This window comes from Ammospiza caudacuta, chromosome 2 (assembly GCF_027887145.1).
Source record: "Ammospiza caudacuta isolate bAmmCau1 chromosome 2, bAmmCau1.pri, whole genome shotgun sequence".
Lineage (NCBI taxonomy): Eukaryota > Metazoa > Chordata > Aves > Passeriformes > Passerellidae > Ammospiza > Ammospiza caudacuta.
In genome coordinates this window covers 101,576,869-101,594,760 of record NC_080594.1, presented here as the reverse complement: position 1 = coordinate 101,594,760, position 17,892 = coordinate 101,576,869, and the positions used below count along the sequence as shown (strand labels likewise).

At 38.3% G+C, this 17,892-nt stretch overlaps 1 protein-coding gene across 1 annotated transcript in view; it reads left to right on the top strand.

The window, feature by feature from the left end:
• The window catches only part of ARHGAP6 (Rho GTPase activating protein 6), a 154,105-nt gene that overhangs the window by 133,897 nt on the left and 2,316 nt on the right, over positions 1-17,892 (top strand). Inside the window, exons 8-12 of the mRNA XM_058824688.1 lie at positions 977-1,125; positions 4,212-4,391; positions 8,649-8,746; positions 14,844-15,106; positions 17,112-17,192. Coding sequence (XP_058680671.1) covers positions 977-1,125; positions 4,212-4,391; positions 8,649-8,746; positions 14,844-15,106; positions 17,112-17,192 — 771 coding nt within the window. The remainder of the gene's footprint in view (positions 1-976; positions 1,126-4,211; positions 4,392-8,648; positions 8,747-14,843; positions 15,107-17,111; positions 17,193-17,892) is intronic.

The following is a 17,892-nucleotide window of genomic DNA, read 5'->3' as shown; positions in this document are numbered from 1 at the left end:
TACTTCTTGGTTTTATATTGTAGAAATATAATCCAGAAAAGTAGAACAAGGGTTTCACTAACTATATATATTTTTGCATTTGTAAGGATGGAATTCATGTTGTCTATTAAAACCTGACCCTGTCTTTGATCCAGCAGTGCCAGATCACAGACTCCCATTTGAATCTTTGTCTCTTAGAATTTTTAGATCTGTCTACTGACCAAAGTTCCAGCTTGGCTTGAAAAATTCAAGTTTCTTCATATTGTTCCTTTCATTTATTCTTCTTTGATGGTCCTCAAAGCCATCATATTAAGTACTCCCAATTGTGTTGCCTAAGACCCAAGTGCACACTGTCAGGGATTTAGGAAAAAGTTAAGTTGGACATTTCAAGCTTAAGCAGCTGCCTGGTATGGGTTCTTCAGATGTTTTCTAGCCCTCATGTCTGAGATCCTGCCTCTGTCCCACCTTTGTCACTGGCTACCATTTAGATGGTAGATGGTAGTGATAGCAGAGTGTCCTTTATTGCTCTGGTGGCTTTCCAATCTCCTGGTACTTCTGCAAGATGAAAAACTGTAAGAAAACTGATTAAAAATGTCTGAAGCATAAACCTGACTGGAATGCTTGATAGCTATTGTACATACCAGTAGCCATACCTAAATGAATGGAGTAAGTAGAAAAGTAAGCAGAATATTTGAGTCCAGTAACAGTGATGGAGTGTAAAACATGGGTTTTGCTCTCTTTCAGGATAAGAAAAATCTTATTGAAAAATCTTATCTCGTGAGCAAAATGTTGACCAACTAAGGCAAAAATCCTATAGTAGTAGTTCTTAGAGTTTTGATGTTTCCTTAGAGTTTTCTCTTTTTCTTCTGATGTTGTAAGGAAAATGGTTCTTAAACAAAGCTATTCCTATACCTTCCTTTGGGTTGGGATCAGTATATTTGTTCTGCTTTTAGGTTAGTTGGAGTGATTTCTTAGAACATATTTTTTCCCCTCTTAGTATTAGAGCCAGATGAGCAGCTCAGCACCTTACAGCTTCTCATTTATCTTCTACCTCCTTGTAACTGCGATACCCTTCACCGCCTGCTGCAGTTCCTCTCCACAGTAGCTGGCCATGCAGAAGACACCAGAGACAAGGATGGCCAAGAGGTAAGTCCTGGTCACTTGTGTCCTTTGACTTTTCCACTGAATTCATGGTCTGAAAAGAGATCTTTAAAGCCTTGAAACATACACAATGGTGCCATATCCCTGAAAGGTGGGAGAGACTTTATCTGTTTGTCTGTACTTCTGTCATTTGTTTACAATGTTCTTAGGGCTGTGAAGGTTTAATTTTTGTATGACTTAACCAGTAAAGCATCTACCGCTTCCTTTGGGAGATTCAGTGTACCAGCCTTGCTGTCAAGAACGTCTAATGTCATCAGTTCTTCCCCTGCTGCCTTGTTTTATCCCATAATATTCTATGGGAAAAGTACTCAGAAAAGGTCAGGCATGCAAGGATATGCTTCTTCATTTTCTTTTCATTCTCTGTTGTTGCTGTTGTTGCTTTTTTACATGACTTTTGGACAGAGCAGTTCGCTTCTTGGTTCTCTTCGCTTCCTTGTGGGCCCTGGGTAGTGAAAAATAAACAGAGGACAGGAACTCCATCTGTATCCTTACAACTGACAGACCTCATCACTAGCTGGAGTCAGGGTTCATCTTTGCTCATTTTCTTTCTGACCTCCTTAACTCTTGCAGCCTGGACCAAATTCTGTGGAGAGTTTGATGTGCACTCACCCCACAGAGACAAGAATGGCCCCAGCCATGGGGCTGAGCTCTAGCCCTGAGCATTTTCCTCTCTGCACCCTGTGCCCATTCACGCTGGAGAAAACCTGAAAATTCAGGCTTCCCATATCCTACCAGGGAAGTGCTGGCACCAGTAGGCTGCTGTGTAAAAGGAGGCAACTCTGTTAAATGAATAAAATGGATATAATCTGTCAGTGCTTGACAAAAATATACTGGTTTATCTGTGGAAGGACTTCTCAGTCCTCTGAACTGCAGCAGAGACTACTTCTGAGACTCTTATGAAACTCCTTGAGAATTTTGTCTTCCAGATGGAAAATTCTGCTGATTTTGTCAGATTTGGATCCCTTTTGCAGTTGTCTGATTTCAACAATTAGCACTTTAAGACTTATTTTTGCCAAATTTCTGCCTCAAATCCTAACTTCCAGTTATTCCATCTTTACAAGTCCTAACTTCCAGTGTTGCATGTGACTTCAAGGCCCATTTCACTTTTAAATCCACTTTAAATGCTATTATTTTTGTTCTCAGTAAGGAGTTGATAAAAAACTATATAACTCTGATGGGAAACATTTAAGAAAAGCAGCCTGCAATACTTTAGTGTGCTTAAAAACATGTATAAGCCAGCTAAGGTCATGGTCCCCCTGGTCCTGCAAAGAGTTCTCTGTTGGTTCAGGAATGTACCCAAGAGGATCTTATTGCAGGGCTAGGGGATGCTGCTGAGCAGAGTTCATTTGGCTCAACCATGGTACATCAGCTTTGCCACAGGTGTTTTGGTAAGGCAGGTTTATGTCAGTTATCTTGACAGTACTGTGAGCATCAGGACTATTATGTGCAACTGGATACCTTTTATCGATAATACAGTATTCTGCTCACAATTATTTAAGCAACTTATGAAGAACTAAGTGAATAAAAGCATCCAGGGCAAGAGAAAGTATTTTATCAGACTGTTTGCTATCACTGGAAGGAAAACAGCCAAGCTTTGGCACACAGGCCCTCTTGTTGATTTCTTTCAACAACCCTTCTCTCACAAAGATGAAGATGGATGACTAATTTTATTAAAATTGCTCATTCAGTTTATTTTGGTGGAAATGTTTACAACATTTTTTAAGGCTGCCCTGAGGCTGCCCTTAAGAAAAGGCTCACTGTACAAATAGCCTGCACATGCAGATCTGGGCACAGCCTGAGGCTGCCCTGGCACACTTGAGGCCCCCTGTGCCTGTGCATCTGTGGTGGCTCAAAACTCAGAGTTTAAAAAGCAGGTCACCTGAGAAACAGCTGCTGCTTGGTGCTGTGCAAACAAGGTTTGCTGTTCTCACAGTCCTGCTGGGATGGATCTCTAAACAAAGAGCCAACATGTTTGCTATGACTGCCCATGCAGCTACTTAGTACAGGTTCTTTTCAACACTACACACTGCTTCTACAAATAAAAAGCTTTTTACTGTCATTTCTGTGCTGTCTAGTTGAGTTCTTTGAAAAAATAAAACAGATGTAGTTAGTGCAATTTTAAAGTTTGACTACAGTATTTGATGAATGATCAACTACAAAAAAAAATTTAAAATACTGCTTTGAAATCATGTTTTGTACAACTCACTTTTGAAGTTCTATTTTTACTATCTCTTTTTGGTGTCTCTTTATATCCTTTTTAAAAACTATTTGTTCAAATGACCTCTACTTTTTATTGAAGAATAGAAAGGGAAATTAATAGTCCAATCACAAATATGACAACGAAAGTATTGATGTAATAATGTATATGACATATTTTTCAGGTAATTCCTGTCTAGTCTAGTATGTATTCCTAGCCTTTTGTTTCCTCAAAATTCAGGTTAACGTTGCTTCCTTGAGCACAGGTTTATAAAAGTAGGAAAAAAGATAAAAACCCCAACAAACTAAAACAAGCCACCAAACAAGTAAACATTTGGCATGTTGTAGAAATACAGGAAAATACTCATAAAAGAAGTGAGGCTGCTCCTTAATAATCTCAAGAGTTTAAATGTGGAAAAGTATCACTGTGTTTGTTTCAAATCATGAATGCTGCTTGAGAAAGCTGGGAGCTTTCAGCATTAGGTCCTAGGAGACAGTAACGTGCTGAGATGCTGAGATAGGAGGGAGGTTGCTCTGAGTTCAGAAGTTTGCCACTGTTAAGCTCCCAGGGAATTAAAGGCAGAAAACATTTCCACCTTCTACTCCTCTAATCCACTTGAAAATACATCCAGAAAATCTACAGTGCTTGTTGCAGAGATGTTCAAAACAAGGTGTTTCTAAAAGTTGTTCATTTTTTATTGACAAGCAGCAAGTTTTGGTTTTGATGAATGAAGCATCTACCAAATCAGGGGGGGACAGAGTGTGTGTTTGTGTGTGGGTGTTAGGAATGTGAGTGTGTACAGATGTGTCTATATACATATCTGTATACATTAGGGCCTGTGAGACCCCACCTCATTTTTTTTTCTCTTTTCTAGATTACTGGGAACAAAATGACATCACTTAATCTGGCCACCATCTTTGGCCCTAACTTGTTGCACAAGCAGAAATCTACAGACAAAGAATTCTCAGTTCAGAGCTCAGCTCGAGCTGAAGAGAGTACTGCTATCATAGCTGTTGTGCAAAAGATGATTGAAAACTATGAAACCCTGTTCATGGTGGGTGGATATTTTTTCATATTTCTCTTATATATTTGTAAGATGAATACAAAAATAGCTGATTAGTATTAAAGTAGATGAGGATGAAATAAACTATAGAAGCTGCATTAAATTAGGATCAGTAGTTATTGGTAACAAAGAGTAGTCTTCTAGCAAGGAGAATGATTTGCAGTAAGTAAAAATATTAAAAATGTGTGCTTATATCTTGGTTAGAATTGTTTCTGTGCAGGTAAAGGTACATTTTTTAGAAGATCATGAAAATGATGGGGTTGGCCATTCAGTTGTATACTGAGCAATGTATAGACAAGAAAATGATCTTTCACATCTCAGTTTTATAAGTCAGGAAGAAAATTTTTCTGCAGGGATTAAGACATCCTTGATTAATTTAAGGAATTACCTTCCCTACCCAAGACTTTTTTATTGGTCGGATGGAGAGGAAGGATAAAGCTTTCTTGTTTATTAGCTGGGTAAAGGGAATAAAACATAAATCTGTGTAGTTCCTGAGTTCCCTTCAGTTCTTTAGCTGAAGCAAGTTCTTCATAAGAAGGCTGATGGCCTTGAAGTTGGACATGTTGTTTACTTCAGATGAAGCTGAGTTAGGTCACATTTCTTATGAACCTGAGCAGTTCATTCTGTGGCTTTATCTCATCCTCTTTTTGTCTACAAAATTGTAGGTCAGCTCAGCATGACTTGTGTCTGAAGGAGCCCTGCTCTGGAGGTAGCAGAGGCCAGTCAGACCTAGCAGTGGTCTTCATTATTCTGTATTCATTTTTGTAAAAATACACATTGTAACAAAACCAGTAGTCTTGAAGAAGTGGAAAAAACTTTGGTTGTTGTGTGAGACTAAGCAGCACTGTATGTTACACTGAGGAGATAAGTTCCCAAGGCAGAAAGAACACTCTGGAAACCTTCAGTGCTTCAGCAAAGCTGAGTGCTGGAGACCTTGTTGGAAGAAGATGAGCAACCCTGAACTGTGGGCTGATGGCCACACAGAACTGTAAATAGAAGATGTCTATCAGGTTTCAACAAGGGAGAAGAGCATGAGAAAGCAATCATGAGGCCTGCCTCAGATGAACTTCTTTGTGGTTTTCCTGCCTTTTATTTTTATTCTTGTACCAGAGAGACACTTGCAATAGTTTTCTTTTGTGTTTTCTTTCTTTTTTTTTTTTTAATGCTTTTTACAGTTGGGGGAAATGCTAGGTGCTGTTTTTCCTTCCACCTCAGTAAAAGAAAGTGACAGAACTGCACTCCTATGTGAAGGTCTGCTGGCCAGAGTGTGGATGGCACTATCAAGTTTGAGATAATACTTAAATAAGAATACTTAATATAGTTCAAGTGTTCTTATTGTTGTTTCTCTTTAAGAACTTCTAACAGCACAGACACAACTCAGTCCATAATACTTAAGGCATGCATTGTGACTTTCAATGTGGAAAGGATGGGGCTAAGGTTAGACTAACCTGCATCAGGGCTCTAATTCTGATGGATTTTTTCCTTCTTCTCTTCAGTGCTTCAGCTTTCTTCTGGAGGTTAAATGGAGTGTGGGAAAAAGAATTTCTTTGGTTTTCCAGAGTTGATTTTACTGTTTATACTCGACATTTATGCTACATTTAAAAAAAAAGAGAACATTAGGAGTTAAACATTCAGCTATAACTATAACATGGTGTATTAATTCTCAGATGCTTTTGTGTTTGGGGTTTTTTATTTTTTCTTTCTGTTACTCTTATATACGGGGAGGTTATGAAACTGATTGGTTTCAGCATTGAAACTGGAAGAACATTTGGAACCAAACCCTAGGAAAACAAAATGTGGTGGTGGACCACAATATCAGAATGATTCTGATTTATTGGTGGATCAGAGAAATTCTGTTTTTTGGTACAACCCAGGATATTGAGCACCATTTTTACTGAGTAACTATGATTAGCATCAGTAGCATGCAAAAGTGGATTTCCTGTAGAAGATGGAATCTGGTCATTGCTTCATTGATGTCAGTGATGATAATCACTTTCATATCCAAATCTTTCCCATTTCAATGAGTCTTGGGGACGTATTAAAATTACGGATTGTTCTTTGCCAGTCTCTGCAGCTGAATGAAAGGAAGCACAACTCAGCCACTCTTCATTTTTGGCTTGGCTTTGCATGAAGAATGGAGATCAGCAGCTTGTTCATGTATTTCATTTCCTAGTGTCCAAATCCAGCCCTGCTGCAAAGAAGTGCTACAGAGTATATGAAATTTCATATTTTTACAGTTAGAGGCTACTGTGACCTTCCCACTGTGGAGGCAGCCACACACTGCCATTCTGTGCCACATCAATGGCCAGGGACAGCAAAAGGAGACACTTCAAGGGTTCCTCCACCCTTCTGTGTGTCAACAGCTATGACTGTCATGTTGCACCAAACCCCAAAATCTCAGAATATCTGGTAGTCTACTGGAGTCCTCACAACCCTGGAGCCCTCTGATATGTCCCTGTATGTCCTCCAGAGCTGTGTTTTCACCAGCTCCCTTGGCTTCCCTTCTGTCCCAGTTTTCAAGTTCTCATCCATCTACTTGGGTGCAATTACCAGTGAAGCAATTCAGTAATATGATGACATCTTCCTGAGATACTGCTGTTGTAGTTCTCTAGAAGTGTAAGCTTGCAATTACATATCAATTCTGTACTTGCCAAGTTACTGAACTAAACTGAAGAAAATTGTGCACAGGAGGAACCCCCAAACCCAGTAGGCACCTAGCAAGGAGACCATCAGTACAAATCTACTTGCAGATTCATTCTGGTAAAACCCCTATGAATCAGTAGAACCATTAAGTTTGGGTTTCTGAGAAGCTTTCTGTTGGAACTGAGCTTCTCATGGAACTTTTTCAGACTTTTTGTGATGGATTTATCATTCTTTTTAATAAGGCAAGATGTATTTTTGTTTTCTGACAAAATTCTCTCAGTAGTTTCTTAGAAAGTTATTTGATAAAAAGCTGAGTAGAAAGATACAGACAAAAATGTGTGGATTTTTTTGTTACCATGAAACTCTATGTGGAGTTTCTTCTAGTGTACAGAAAGGCTGTCTAAATGGAGAAGTTACAGTACACCAGGTTTCTAAAAATTATATTCCTATAAAAAAAATTGTTTAAAGACCAGTGTATCAGTGACCATCAGTAAGATATTTTTCCAGTTCAGAGATTGAAAACAATATTAAAAAAATGAGTATGTGGTTACACAAGTTTTTCATAGAGATTTTGGATCAGTTTGAATTAAATTATGCATATCTTTATTTATTTTCTAATTATTTCCTTATTTTAAGAAATATGCCTTTTATGTAACTAGACTCCTTAAATACTTTCCAAAATGGGATATTCCTCTGGGGAACATGTTAGTAATGTTAGCTAGGAATGTTATAGGAATGTTAGCTATTCCTATTTCCCAGGAAATATCAGGGAGAACAAATGGTCCGCGAAGTGTGACTTGAAGCTCAAGAGATTCAGGCTCTGACAGATTACATCCAGAAACATATATTGCCCAGCTGATGACCCCTTCTGAGATTGTCTTGCACTGACTTTCACGTGTCATGAGTGAACCTGGGCTGTTCTTGGATGGTTTCATCTGTTCCAGTGTTTTGAAGTTTGTGTTGAGCATTCTGCTGTAATGCAGACAAAGCAGACAAATCCTTACTTGAAGATTGATAAGAGTCATGTAAAGTGCAGTTGGAAACACAAAGTTTACTTGTGCAGATTTTGGGGTGCCATTTCTGCTACCTGCCCAGGAGATGTTGCTGTATCCTGCAGCATCTGAAGGTGTCAAGGGTTTTGAAGGTTCATATCCATACAAAGTGCAAAGAGAAAGCACATCAGAAGGCCAAACTCCAAAGGTGACACAAATTCTGACTGAGTCTGTTGATCAGAGTGGCTGGAGAGGCAGAGATGGAGATTGGTAAATGTCCTCAGATCTTTGAAGGGTGGTGTAAAGTAAATCCCTTAAATGGTAGCTTTTGAGATCGTGATACCTAAGTGATCCCACTGTTATTTCCAGATATAATAACCAACTGGACACCTACCAGTTATTCAACAGTAATCAGCATTGAACATTGTACAAAGTGGTCTTCAGTCCTACTTCATCTGTTCTTACATGAAATTTCTCTTCTAAGTGAAAACTTCTGAGTATTTTATATACTTTCTGTAAATGTATTTGTTCATTTAGATTAAGCATAGCACCAAAATTAATGTATATGAAAGGATATTAACCTCCAACTAAGTATTCTTTTATGTCTTCATAGGTTTCCCCTGATTTACAGAATGAAGTGCTTATTAGCTTATTAGAGACTGACCCAGATGTTGTAGACTATTTGCTGAGGAGGAAAGCTTCCCAGTCATCGTGAGTAATCTGTTTTTTCATCATCCCTTTTTCTTCTGGGAATTTCTATCTCCCACTGGAATGTCCAAGAGGTTCTAGTTTTCCACAGCTCTTCTGCACTGTCTACAATGGAGTAGAAATATCCTCCCTATTACACAGACTCTGCCAAAGAAATTCTGACTCTTGTACAGCATTTTCTAAGGACAAAACTTGTTTCCCTGATTCAGAGGAAAGATTGTGTTCTGCTGCAGAGAACAGAATGACATGTACATAAAAATATTCAGTGCACTATTATCTGACAGGATGTTTTTTAGTCATCTGCTGGTTTGTGTCTTGGGTTTATTGTAGTCTTCAGTAACAGGAAGCATGTATTCCACTATCCTTGAAACACACCCTAGAGTGCCTTAACACCATCACAGCGAGCTGCTTGACCACTCTGTCATTCTTTTCCTATCCTATACATGTAGGACATTGTGAACAAGCCAACTGCCACAACAGCAGCCCTATGGAGACTTTGGATATTATTTAATTGTATGCTTTGTGAAGGATCTGAAGAGAAAAAAAATCACACTGGTCTCTATAGCAGTTATGATACATAACATATTCTTGTGTATGGTGTACCTGCACCCTTGTGCCTTAATGCTGTGAGTTTGTACATTCAGATTAAGAGTATTCCTGGCCTTCTTATGGGACCACACACTCATTTTCATTATTCTAGTGAATCCCAATATGGTAGACCCCAAAATCACAAAATTTGATAGAATTGCTTTAAGTAATTTTTAAGAGGGTTTGTAGACTCTAAACTCTCTGGGACATATTGGACTTTGTCTTCCTGTGTTTGTGGAAAGTGCCTAGTGCATTCAGAATATAATTAAAATTGAATTTGTGTAGTCAGCTATGATTTTTTTTTTCTCTCCCTCTTAACATTTTATATTTGGAGGTAATGTAATGGTGTGCCTGGCTTCAAAGGGAAAGGTATACAAGAAATAGTTTAACTAACACCTTCAGGAAAAAGCTTTCTTTAACTACAAAACTTGGAAACAAAAATAAGTGCAGTATATATTGAGTTGTAAAGGATTTTATTAGTTTCCTAACTTTACCACATGAAGTAGAAAATTATCACAGATCATCTGATTTGGGGTAATTTTCTTTGTGTGAAGTAATTTCAGCCATTTTGTCTGATTGACAAGTAATCGTGTATATTTAGATCACAGTAAGTGCAGGATAGTTAGAGGTACATAAACTGTCTTTTAGACTTGTTTCACATTTGCCAGAAGGCAAGACTACAATCAGGACAGACACTACAAAACATATGACATAAGGTAGTGTGTCGAGCTTATGTCATATGTTTCAGCCCTTAGTTTGGAATGATCAGATAATTTCTAGCTCAAGCTAATAAAAACTTCATGCAGGATTTCACTGTTGTATAACAAAAAGACATCAAATCATATCTCACTTGTGACTACACATACCAATTGTGCATAAGTTAGTCACAAATCATTGTGGATGTAACAGGTAATTGTTAGATCCTGATTCCTTAATTGACTTTTCCTTGAAGTTTCTTACTCTTAGCCAGCATGCACACCTTCAGGAGAAAATGCAGCTTTTGTGAAAAGCTGGTCACAACTGACGAAAGGCATTTTGTAAGGAAATGTTCTGAAGCCAAACAGGAGCATATAGCTACAGCAGTACTAATTTATTGTGTTGTCAGTAATGGGCAGATGAAATATCACTGAGTTAGGAAAAAATTACTGTCATTTTTTTTCTACTTTGCTGTCATGTAAGTAATTTACTTTTAGTGTTAATGAGATATGTTTTCACTGTGGTTGCAACTTCTTGGTTAAAATATTCCAGGCAATTAGAAAGAATGTTGCTTAGTGTTATTGCTAGGAGTGTGATGCTCTTAAGAGATTAATGTATTTCACAACATGATCTCAATTTTGAGGCTACAAATATGTTTCTTATTTTTCCTATAAGAAATGTGAGACAGCAGACTACAAGGAGATGTTTGTCTTGATTTCATAAAAATGAGCCTCCAAAATATATCTTTCTTATTGGAAATTGCCTGGTCACATACTCAAAATACAAATGTGGATCTGTGGACAAAAAACTTTATATATTCTTGAGACAGTCTTCATCAGAAAAGCTAGTTGACTGCATAAGTATAGAATCAACTTTGAGACTTTAATGTCACTTTAATTGCTTTGAAGGTCCTGTTCTGCAATTGCCCTCACATTTCTGCTCTTGCTGTCATTATAAATGCTTTCTTGGCTCTGATCTAACACAGAAAACACAATCTCTTTTCCTCCCCAGAGGAGGACAAATCACATGTTCCTCATCTTTCAGTTCCCTTAAGAGCTAAGCATTGTGAACAGTGTGTCAGGGAATTTATGGAAGTTGTTCATGATAAAGTGCTAATTACAAATGGCAGCAATTGTGAAGTGTGCTTTTGTGGGTGACTTCCCAATTTTTTGTATGTTGGCTTGATGGCAATGGAATTTGGGTTTACAGCTGTAAGATGAAGCATCTTTAAACTAACAAAAAATAAAATCTATTTCTTATGGTTATTTAATGCTTATCATGGTTAGTAGTCCTTTCAGAGTAAATAAGTTGCAAAGTTACAGCAGTTTTGGATGTTTTTGGATTATGATAATGAGTTTCAATCCATCCTGATCTGTGACACAAAATGAAGCCATACAACAGGTCATGCAGTATGTGTAAATGCAGTTTTTAAAGCTGCAGAGGCTCCTTGAAACATTGAGTCCTTTACCCTGTTACAGCAGCAACCTCATCACGATCCCACAGTAATCTGCCTTGTTGGTAGCACCTGTGTTACTCAAATATGTGTGGAAATTAGTACTGTGTGCTGCCAAGCCATATCACTCCATATGATTTGCCTCTTGAAGGTGTAATTGTTTTCCCACTCAGAAGCTTTAAGTTATAACAGAAAAGGGTTTCTGCCAGAAACAGAAAGTGATTTCCTATTTTGATAACCTTGATGCTAGTAGAAAAGTAAGAATATCCTCAGTAGAAGCAATTATTGTGATTAACACATTTCCAGTTCACCCATGTAGCTGGACTGTGGTGGACAACATCAATTCATAGAAAGATGCCTGTTGTTTTGGAATCTGAAATTGTATTTTTAAATTCATGTGGCATAGGTTTCTTCTGCTGCTTTCAAATCTTTCCATTAGTACTTAGCCACTTTTAAAATCTTTTCCTTAACATACTTCATAGTCCCTGAAAAATACTTTACCTGCCTTCCCATTCCTCACATTTGATTGCCCATAATCATCTATTATTCCTTGTGGGGACAATTATCTACCCTTCCTCATATATTGCATATTGAGGAGTGTGTATCTTACACAGTATTTATGTTTGCCTTCCAATTTAATTTCTCCCTGGTGAGTGGGGAGAGAATCTCACTGTCCAAGGGAAGAATTTTGAATTGTAGCAAACATCCATTTGCTAATGAACTCAAACAGTAAAGCAAACAGATGCAAAACTTTCATTTTAAGGGATTTGTGAGAATTCTTTCTTTATTTGCAAAGAAGCAAACCAAAGTCTTCTTGCAAGTTGTTGTATTTTGTTTGTGAAGCAAAGCTGCAAATGTATGAGTTCAATTTCCTGCTTTTAAGTATTTAATCCATTTTGATGGTCTCTTGTAGTAAGATTGACAGAGTCCACTGCAGTTCCTTTGATTTTTAAAGCTATTTTGCCTGAACAAATTTGAAAGTGATATTATATATGTATATAAAAAATAGTATGGACTTACCAGCCAAAACTCTGAATCAGTTTAGAAACTTGAATGTTTGAATCTTTCCAAAGACTTGAAAGTTTCCATTCAGGTAAATTTTTAGCAGGAGCTCTGTCTTGAGAAGAGGTAGACTATAGCAGATCATTCAAGGTAAGACATGAAATCAGTGTGTCACAAAACTCAAGTTTATGTTCCCACATTCTTTCATTTCCATTTCCCTTATTCCTTGTGTTACCTTGCCATGGCTAAGTGCTATTTTACCTCTGTCTTTACCCTGTGCAGCAGAGTTTTGATGGTTTTGATGCTGCAAAGACTTACATGCAATAAACCTTCCAGTTTGGATGACATTCAATCTAGAAGGCTGGAAAAAAGGGCATTTGGTCATAGGAAACTTGCAGATAGCAACATTTCTCCCCTTTTCTAAGTTCTTCTAGTTCCTTCTCCCCTTTTCTAAGTTCTTCTAAGTCCTTCTAGTTCTTCTGAAAATCCCAAGACATTGCTTAAATCTCATATCACTGCACGAGGGTTTTTAGGACTTAGGAGGACAGAAAGAAAGAAGCAAGTCACAAAAAACAAGAAAAAAGGTTTGTGATAGAATTATACATACTTACAAAACTATAGTTCCTTAGTGTGTTACAAAACTATAGTTCCTTAGTGTGTCTGCTTATAGATTAATTTACATTGGATTTATGTTCAGATAAGAAATTTAGTTGAGAAGTTACATACTTGAGACTTTTTTTTAAATGATTCCCCAGCATTACCATACTTCTCTGGGAAGCTTGTGACAGAGCAACTTTGCCAAATGGCAGCTCTGCTTTTTGGACCTGCCTGAGTTTAACTCCAGTGATGGTTTTGTCACTGAGAGTTACTGAGGAGTAACATTATTTAATTAGTTACCAGCACATTATGATTGCTTATATACTGGAAAAGAAAAAAGGAATATTGAATAACATAGTAATCATGCTGCTGATTGTATATATTTTATTTTTTGGGGCATGTGATATGTAAATCAGCCAGGGAAAAAACAACAGCTTGAAAGTGGTATTAAGTTTTGTCATTATTTTTGTATTAATATTTATTGTCCTGTGGTTTGCTTTGTGTTTTCTTTATTTTCTTTCCTCAGTTTTATTTTATTTGTCTGGAAAGACAGCTACTGTTCCATAATGAGAAATGAATTTTGGCTGCTCACTACATTCAAGCTGTCTTTGGATTTGACTGTGAAAAGGACTGACCATTTTCAGACATTTAGAGGAATGAGCCTCTGTTGTATCACATCAAATTAGAACAGATATTAATGAGAGGTTGCTTAAAGAAGTGTTTGACTCAAGCAAAAAATAAGCATTTACAAAACAGAGGTGCAGAGAAATGAAAAATGAGTAATAGAAATATGAGTTAGCAAGGAACAACAGGGAAAAAATTATGTTTATTTACAGAGTAGTTCTGCATGTTCTTTGTGGATATTCAGTGACTCACAGCCTGCCTCCTACCTGCATGGCAAACTGTGACGGTTCAAGAAATCTCCATCAATGTTCCCAGCACATTTCAAAAATTAGTTGTCTCTCTGACCTTTGGCTGTACTTAGGTGGGAGTTGTGTTTGCCTTTTCTTGGCAGAATTAAAGGCTATTCATGTTGTTGGGGGTGTGAAGGTGAAAAGGTAAAAGAAGTTGTAGAAGGTATCAGTGGGACCAGTTTTGATGCCCCAGCCATAAGTACAGTAAATACATCTGTTTGTCCCCTGTAGAACATTTACCTTCCTATGTCTCTAGAAGAGGATCATTCTTGTAGTTTGACAGGCAAGCTAAGTGTTTGATTTCTCTCTGGAAAACTTCAGAATACAAAAATTTGTTTTAGCATACTGCTTAGCATCAAACTAATCTTCCCTATCATGCCTTCAGTTTTATTGTTGCCACAAGCTACATTGTCAAGGTAACATAAGGAATTTATTAACTGCTTAGTTTCCTCTGGTTTACTGTACAGTTGTGTGGGTTTTTGTTATTTTCTTTCTTGACAGCAACATCTTTTGATTTTGAGTGGCCTCTGCTGGCCACTTCATGGCAAAAGTTTTACTCATGGAAAATCCACCTCAATAAGTGTTTCTGAAGTGTTTTCGTTTCAGCAGCTGTGACCATTCTCATGTGTTTGATTTTATCTGTATGATCATAGAATCATAGGATGGTTGGGTTGGAAGGGACCTTAAAAGTAACCTAATTCCACACCCCCTGCTGTGGGCAGGAACACCTTTCACTAGACCAGATTGTTCAGAGCCCCTTCCATCCTGGCCTTGATGCCAAACTGCACCTGTAACTGTGAACATGAAGCATTCTTTTATTAACAATAGTTTGTTCATCAAAATTTCTCAGGAGCCCTGAGATGCTGCGGTCAGAAGGTTCCTACTCCACAGGAGAAAGGCATTCTTCCACAGACTCCAACAAAGCTTCCAGTGGTGATGTCTCCCCTTATGACAACAACTCCCCAGTGCTGTCCGAGCGCTCGCTGGTGGCAATGCCAGAAGAAGTTGCCCACAGCCCAGATAAGCTCTACAAGGTACCTGAGCAGTACACGCTGGTTGGACACTTGCAAACTAAGCCAAAGGAGAATTCTTCTGCATCACAGGCTGAAAAAGGTATAGTGCATCCTGCTTGTGCTCCTCCTCCTTCTCAGTGACTGATGGACACTCCTGAAATAATTGAAAAGGGCCAGATTTGTATTATCAGCAACCAGGATTTGAGGAGCAATAGCGTAAATAACCTTATAAAAAATGACAGACCAATATAATTTTTTTTTTAGTTGAGCACAAAGGATCTGTGCTGAGTCTTCTCATTCACTCAGCCATCAGTCAGGGATGCTCATGGTATGGCACTTCTCAAAACTTGGAGATATTAATTAGGAAAATAGAACTGTATATGTCCAGTTTTTCAGCCTGTCTCTGATAGCATGGCAAAGTCTAGTCCTGATCCATGGGACTGTAATACCTGCAAGGTTATGGTTCAGGCTTTGGAAAAAACTGAGATTTTAAGATTTCCAGTTGCAAAGAATGACCTCAACACCATGTCATTGGAAAACATAGATGAGCTGCACAGCTTTACATCTGCAACCAATTACACACTGAGCAATACTAGTGCAGGGATCCATTATTCCCATAGCTACCTGTGGAGTGCATACCTGAGTGATTTCTCTGGTAAAGACCTGTGGTTTAAATTAATAGCTCATCAGCACTTCAAGATGCTTTTCCTTTAAATACATATATATATATTAAAAAATTGTCATCCATGAATTTTATACTTGGTGAGCCAAACTTTGAGACCTTTCAATGCTTAGGGATGCACATAACTGTTTGGTGGTATTTTTAAAACCTCCTAATTTCAGATGCATTGCCTAGGCATTTAATTCCCTTTGGACTTAATGGGATTTAGACTATTATCTCAATTATATACTTTATAAATGCCAACTGGAATTTATCTTCTGTATTCAAAATCTAAATCTCTGAAGAGGTTTAAGAATTTGGTCAGATTTCTATTAAGTTATGAATAGGAAATTACATTAAGTTTTATTGTATTAACCATCTTTTGGATTTTAATATGCATCACAATGATACTGGACCAGGACAAATTAGGAAGTTCCTCTACTGACTAGTGAAATCAGAAAAAGGCATTAAATTGTTTATAACCCAACATTTCATTAAATCTTTGTTCTGTGGCTGCATTTCTGGGTAAGAGTGGCAGCTTCCTTGGGCTGATATATCATGCCTTATGGTGACCCCTGGGGCTGCCTGAGGGAGCTTTGCCAGAAACCACCTTTTGTGGACCAAATTCCCCTGTTCTTGTGCAATTTTTCTGACTGGAGTAAGGCAGAGGACTTAAGTACTCGGCAAACTCAGGCACCCTGCCCATACAGAGCTCACTGAATCCATTGCAGGGTCTGTTCTTGAAACAAGTAGCTGTGAGCAAATACATAGAATCATAAAATGTCAGGGGGTTGGAATGGACCCTAAAGATCATCAGTTCCAACCCCCCCTACCATGGGCAGGGACACCTCCCGTTAAGGGGGTCAGATTGCTCAAAGCCTTAACCAGCCTGGCCTTGGACACTGCCAGGCTTGGGGCATCCAAAGCCTTCCTAGGCAACCTTTTCCAGTGCCTCACCACCCTCACAGTAAAAAAATTCTTCCTAGTATCTAACCTGAATTTCCCCACTCTCAATTTGCACCCATTATGCCTTGCCCTGTCACTGGTTCCTGATGGAGAGTCCCTTATTGGCTTCCCTGTTGGCCCTGTTCAGATACAGGAAGGCTGTTACAAGGTCTCCATACTATTTTCTCTTCTCCAGGCTGAACAGCCCCAATTTTCTCAGCCTGTGTTTGTAGACAAGGTACTCCAGTCCTCTTAGCAGCTTTATAGCTCTCCTCTGGATTTTTTCCTGCACTTCCATGTCCTTATGTTGGGGTCACCAGAACTGTACACAGTACTCCAGGTGAGGTCTCACATATGAGGTGCTTGTGTTAGGTACACAGTGAAGGTGCCACTGGATGTTAATGACTCTGATGCATAAACTGTTCTACTTGTGTATTTCTAAATAATGTCTTGAAGATGATTGATTAATCATCTTTTCCCTGCTCTTACTGCTGTTCAGATGTTTCTGAAGATCATTTTGATATCTGGGGCACTTGGCATTCAACGCTGAAAAGTGGCTGCAAAGATCCAGTAATCACAGGTCAGTAATTTCTCAATTTTAAAGCCCAAATCTAGCAAAGAAAAAAACAATTTCTTGTTGTCAGGAAATCACAGTGAAACCAGTAGAATTCACATTGTCCGGAGCTGGACTTCAAAAAGGTGACTCTAAAGTAGAATACAGAGGAACACAGTGGTTATACTTCTCTGTATTCAGTGAAATTCAGAAAACAGCAACATTTCAAACTGTTAAATATAATTTTAAAAGTTATTTTAAAATTGCTTCAAGAAATAGTTTTAAATTATTATGATTCTATGAATCATAGAACTATAAAGTGATAAGGGTTGGAAGGGACTTTAAAAATTATCTAATCCTAACCCCCCCTCCCCTGAACAGGGACACTTCCAACTAAACTGGTTTGTTCAAGGCCTTACCCAGCCTGACCTTGAACACTGGTTGGATGCATCCCCAGCATCTCCAAGAAACCTGTTCCAGTGTTTAACCACCTTGACAGTACAAATTTCTTCCTCATATCTAACCTGAATTTCCCCTCTTTCAATTTGCACCCATTACTCCTTGTGCTATCACTACGGTTCCTGGTTTCCTTGTCAGCCCCCTCCAGATACTGAAAGGTGCTATGAGGTTTCTGGGCAATCTTCTCCTCTACCATATAGTCCAAGGAAAAAGCAGTAGTAGCTTGTTAAATGCCCCAGGAATGGCTCTGCAGGCTCATGTTGTGTTT